Consider the following 6,208-nt stretch of genomic DNA (forward strand, 5'->3'; position numbering starts at 1 on the left):
GTGTGTTATCTGTGACTACAAATGGGAATATTTGCTAGACACTTTAACTTTCCTTGATTTGCACCCAAATTAGTGAATTTTATTTTCAAAAAATGATATAAAGAACCCTAGTTTCTTTGTTTATTAAAAAAAGTCCTAAAGATGATAGGAAAAAGGCTTTGTGACAATCTCCTGTTCTTTTTTATTTTTCTTATTTATATACATAGGTAAATAGCATTGAGCTATGTATAAATTGGGTATGAAACTAAATAAAATAAGTCAACATGAAGTATTTGTCCTGCGTACATAAGAGGTGCATGATGATTATTATCTTAGTGAATTAATTTGTCTTTATAATTTTCTTTAAAATATATAGTTAAATACTGCAGTCCAAAGCTATTATGCAATATAATAGGATAAAAAAAATACTTTTAATCGGGATGAAGTCTACACCAGACAAATAATCTAAGTTTCAAGTTTATAACCTTTAAATAAAATCAGGTATATACAGTATTTCTGTTTAATTTTTTTAACTTTCGAGTGATTGTGGGATGTTAATCACTAATTGAGAAAGACTTGCATTATTAGTTCTTACATATAACTTATTACATATTGGGAGAATAATCCATGCATAAGCTTGCTTATGTTCTCTTCCTCCAGTGGGAACACACTGAATTTGTTCCTTTATTTAGCAGTGAACAAAGCAATGGTATGTATATGGTTTTCCTGCCCAGGGAAGTCCATTAGGCTATTATTGGGCTGCTTAGGAAGGTACTCTCTGCTTAGCATGAAATAAAATTCCAGACACCCTCCCTCAAAAAGCAGGTGTTTACCATAAATCACATTGTTAATACAAATAATTTAGGCAGTGAACCACATTTTCAGTTAGGGAATGGTTCAAGTGCCAAGTTCCCAAATGACACCTTCGGGCCAACTTTGTAAGCAGGCCCTTCTAAAGATAGTAGCCTCAGAGCTGCTATGTAACTCTTTTTTGCATGGGTTTTTATGTTGAAAGGAGGGAGGTTCTTAATTTTTTTCCTCTGTAGAATGAGGAGTAAGGATATTAAGAAATAACCTTGAAATTCAGCATGTAGTTTTGCGTTCAAATTCCTGAATTATTCAGAAAAAAATTAAATGATAGCCTAGTCTTAAATTACTAAATAATATGTAACAGTAAAAATTTTAATAGATTATTTTAAAATTTCTTTTAAGATTCTGTATAATACAAAATGATTTGCCAAATAGATATTCTGCTGAACTTACTTGAAGAAATAGTCAGGAATCTGGTGTGTGTGTGCACACGTGCATGTTATAGGTTAAGTATTTCCCCTGCATAATTGCTTATTCACTATAAATGTATTTTTGGACCCAGTTATCGTAGTGACTTTGATATAACAACATCTGAATCATAGAATTGCCTTTGCAGAACTCATAAATTGACTTTGAATTTAGGATGTTTAAAGATTTGGTAGGTCATTTTCATCTTGCTAAAAAACAATGAAATAACATTCCTTATATGTGTGTACGGCACTTTGAATACATTGTCTCCTTTTAGCCTGACAACAGCTTTGGAAGATAGAATTGGTAATATATTTTCCATGTTACAGAGGAATAAATTAACTGGATTTAGAGAATTTCTGTTGTGTCCCAGGTCATATTAGTTAATTACAGTATGTAGTAAATCAAAGTTTAGGATTTTAATCTGGTGCTCATTTCTCATTTATATTAATGCCTCATTTTATTTTAATTTTATAATTAGTGATAAAAACCAGAAATGAAGGACCATGATGTATCATAAAATTTTTATATATTCTGTTTTTTATAGGTATTTAAATATTTCAGCTTTTGAGTGACTTCAAGATAATGCTTATGTTTTTATGAACTGTTAGTTGTATTATTGACTTGTACACGTTCAGATGATAACAATATGCATGTTTTATATTCGCTAAGGTAAACATGATAGCTAACATTCATTAAATGCTTACTGTTTGCAAGTCATTGTGATGAATGCTTTACATGCATTATTTAATCTTCAAAACAATCCTAATATAGGAAATGCTAGTATAGGAAAGTATTTCTTTCCCCATATGTTGCTTAGTATTTTCAAAGTCAAAGCTATGCAACTTGAGGTATGGTTTATAATTCTTTCACTCTGTTATTGGGTGGAGGCTGCAAAAAGGATAAACCTGAAACATTGTTAAACAAGTATTTGGATTTGGGGCTTAGTTTACCTGGCAGTTCCATTCAGTGAGTTTTACTTTAGGAGTGATCCTTGCATTACATTGAGAAATAAATTATAAATCATTGTAGTAAAAGACTGGAAAGGATCTGTGAGGGTTGTATAACATGTATGCTTGTTTCTTAAGCTGACCATATATGGATATTTCAAATAAGAGGATATTCTATTATTGTAGGTGTTCAAAGAAGACTATCCTACTTCTCTATATGTAATCCTTTTATAATACAGTAATTTTAATCATCTAGTATTTTCTCCTTAAGTCTAATATAAATTTCTCCCTTATAAATTTTGTGATTAAATGCACTCTAAGTCTTTTTTGTTTTGCTCTTGAGGCAATGAAGAGCTTCTCTTTACTATATTTAAGGAATAACAAAACAGTAGAGATTTAGTTATTAATCTAACCTCACTATCTCAAGCAGCAAGATAATTTCTTAGCTTAAATAATTAGGCCTTTTTCATGAGTAATATTAGTTCTGAACAAATTTACTATTCCTTTAGTTTTCACTTCTTAAAGAAGAGAAAATCCTGAAAAATTCTGTTTTTTTTTATGTAGACTGTGTAGTTGAAGTTCTGTTTTTATGTCGGAAATCCTACAACTTTATCTTAGTCCTATGTTGTCCTTTCTATGTTTTGCTTTGGTTTGCTGAATAATATTTACTTGGGAATTTTCATGTGGTTAGTCATTTGTTCACCAACTTCTGTTTCTGTAATTTGTTTAAAAAGCAAATGAAATAAGTATTTACTACAGTATAGTCTTAGATTTCTTGCTGTTGCAGTGGTATTGTTCTCTGGGATATTTTTATGTTATATAGCTTTGTTATGTCATAAGTATCACAGCCTATAGAGTAATGTGTTTTCATGTCCCTGCATATCAAGGTTATATAGAATTTAGTTGTCAAAAATATACTCTGTTTATATGTTCAAAGTAGTCATTTAGTTTTGGATTGTGGCATTAATTTTTTAGTAAGACTATATAGTTTCATAAAATCAAGTTTTAGATTTTAATAAAGAAGACTTAATAAGTTAAAAGGGTATCTAGAGAAGTATGACCAGGTATAAATAAGGCCTTTGATGTACTTTAAACGATGTATGTATGGGACTGTTATTAGAAAAGATTGATTTTATATTTATATAGATCTCATAGTCAGTTGAAAGACATTTATTTAAATTTTGTTCCACACACCTTAAGTAACTTTATCTTTTGTTTGTGAGATTAGATTTAGATTCACTTTTCTCTATAATTTTGTTTTAATAATAATATTTTTATTTTAGACAGACTTGAGAACAATTGGCAAGAAATTCCTCCCCAGTGACATCAATGGTGGAAAGGTGGAAAAGGTAATGAAAAATGTTAACTTCCCCAATTATGCTAAGTACAATAAATATGAACATCTACTAAATTACTGGAATTATTTTTGTCAATGAAGACTGCAACTTCAAAATATTTTGGAGGTGAACAAGTCACAGAGTTATCATTAAAGTGAATTCCTATACACATGGAAAATTATTAAAGCTTAAACTTTTAAACTTTTGGTGACTTTTCAACATTTAAAAAAAACTTTTGTTTCAGGAATTGTAACTATGACACACTTACTTTACATGTGAGACTTACCAGATATTATTGGTGCTCAGGAAAAGGACCTTTTTGTATCTTTTTATTTTAGTTACCTGTTAACCATATTTGTTTAATGAACTTATTAATATTAAAACTATAAGATTGGGAGAGAGTGTTAGGAGCAATTTGGCAAAGCCGTGCATTTGGTTACTGCTATCATTTTTTGTAACACATATATGTATTCATGTTATGAACTTTTTCAGTGATGTTTTTAAAATACAAGGATACAATTTTTAGATACCAACTAGTCAGTCTTTTACTTCTTATTCATTGTATTCAATTTCTTCTTTTCATTTGAAAATACATGTAAATTACGTCAACCAAGAATTTTATATGTGCTACTGATCACTTTTTGAACTATTACGGAACATCATTATCTATAGTTTAAAGAAATATTTTGAATGTATATGTTTTGTGTTTGACTAAGTATTCTTATCATTTTAACACTCAGATATTTAAGATAGTTGCTGTACCTCAGATATTTTAAATTTTAGATAATTTTAAAAGGTCTGAAATGTAACAACATATTTTTCACATTTTCCCTTATGCAGTAGATGGTAATCATTTAGCTGGAAAGAAAACAAGAGTTTATTTTATAATTTACAATAGTTTTTGAAGCAGATACTCAGAGAAGAAAGCTCTACAAACTCCTCAGCAGTTCATTTTAATGTTTAACAACACTCTGTGTCAGCAGACTTTAATTGTATTTTAACCTAAATTTCTTATGATGCAACTTGAAGTCCGTAACGTCTTCTTTATCTTCCCTCAGGGGAAATGGAGAACATCTGGTTACCTTCCCTTGTGAATAATTCTTCATATACTTGAAGCCTTGTAAATGACAGTACCACAGGTTTCTTCTTGCTAAAAACCATCTATCTTGGTTTCTCCGTTTATTCTGTCTCAGGCATTCCATTCATCTTCATTGTTCTTCTCAGAGTCCTTTCCAGTTCCTTACATTTCTTTTTCTGGTTGTGGTCGTAGTTCTCAGACTTCAGCATACATCAGAATCATCCTGAGGCCTGGCTAGAACACACATTGCCAGCCTCTAACCTCTCCCACTCCCACGCCTCTGTCTCCATTGAACTGGGATAGAGCCTGAGAATTTGTATTATGAACAAGTTTCTGTGGGATGTTGATTCTGCTGGTCTGGGAAGCATAATTAGAAAACTTCTGGGGTATAGAACTCCAGATTAGGCAGCAGTCTTGGACAGGTCTGATGAATGCAACAGTTCTTTACAGGAAAACTAACTAACATCAAAGCAGTGGCTGCACATCCTTATGCTAGTTGATTTAAGAAAACTAGCATGCTGGATTATTGATTTTCCATTGTTTCTTCGTGTGTCTTTAGGGATTCTCAGAACCTATCTCTGCTATAAGCTCATGGGAAAAGGTACTGATAAGAGTTTTCTCTTCCTCCAACTTCTCAGAGCATTTTTTTTAATACTTTTAAATCAGTTATCTATTTTATACATATTACTGTATATATATATATCAATCCCAATCTCCCAGTTCATCCCACCACCGCCCCCCAGCCCCGCTTTCCCCCCTTGGTGTCCATACATTTGTTCTCTACATCTGTGTCTCTATTTGTGCCTTGCAAACTGGTTCATCTGTACCATTTATCTAGATTCCACATATATGCGTTAATATATGATATTTGTTTTTCTCTTTCTGACTTACTTCATTCTGTATGACAGTCTCTAGGCCCATCCATGTCTCTACAGTGACCCAATTTCGTTCCTTTTTATGGCTGAGTAATATTCCATTGTATATATGTACCACATCTTCTTCATCCATTCGTCTGTCTGTGGACACCTAGGTTGCTTCCATGACCTGGCTATTGTAAATAGTGCTGCAATGAACATTGGGGTGCATGTGTATTTTTTTTTAAATTAATTTTATTTATTTACTTTTGGCTGCACTGGGTCTTTGTTGCTGTGCATGGGCTTTCTCTAGTTGTGTCGAGTTGTAGCATGTGGGATCTTCCTGGACCAGGGCTGGAACCTGTGTCCCGTGCATTGGCAGGTGGATTCTTCTTTTTTGCGGTATGCGGGCCTATCACTGTTGTGGCCTCTCCCATTGCGGAGCGCAGGCTCTGGACGCGCAGGCTCAGCGGCCATGGCTTACGGGCCCAGCCACTCCACGGCACGTGGGATCTTCCCGGGCCGGGGCGCGAACCCGTGTTCCCTGCATCGGCAGGCAGACTCTCAACCACTGCGCCACCAGGGAAGCCCGGCAGGTGGATTCTTAACCACTGCGCCACCAGGGAAGTCCAAGTGGTGCAGGTGTCTTTTTGAATTATGGTTTTCTCTGGGTATATGCCCAGTAATGGGATTGCTGGGTCATATGGTAATTCTACTTTTAGTTTTCTAAGG

General features: G+C 33.3%; 1 protein-coding gene across 3 annotated transcripts in view; it reads left to right on the forward strand.

Annotated features, from left to right (window-relative positions):
• TDRD3 (tudor domain containing 3) overlaps positions 1-6,208 on the forward strand; it is a 224,255-nt gene that overhangs the window by 90,917 nt on the left and 127,130 nt on the right. For all 3 annotated transcript variants that reach the window (XM_024125920.2, XM_028497324.2, XM_028497322.2), the window contains one exon: positions 3,491-3,556. In XM_024125920.2, the coding sequence (XP_023981688.1) occupies positions 3,491-3,556 (66 nt within the window). The remainder of the gene's footprint in view (positions 1-3,490; positions 3,557-6,208) is intronic.

The sequence above is a fragment of the Physeter macrocephalus genome, chromosome 13 (genome assembly GCF_002837175.3).
Source record: "Physeter macrocephalus isolate SW-GA chromosome 13, ASM283717v5, whole genome shotgun sequence".
In the NCBI taxonomy this organism is placed as follows: Eukaryota; Metazoa; Chordata; class Mammalia; order Artiodactyla; family Physeteridae; genus Physeter; species Physeter macrocephalus.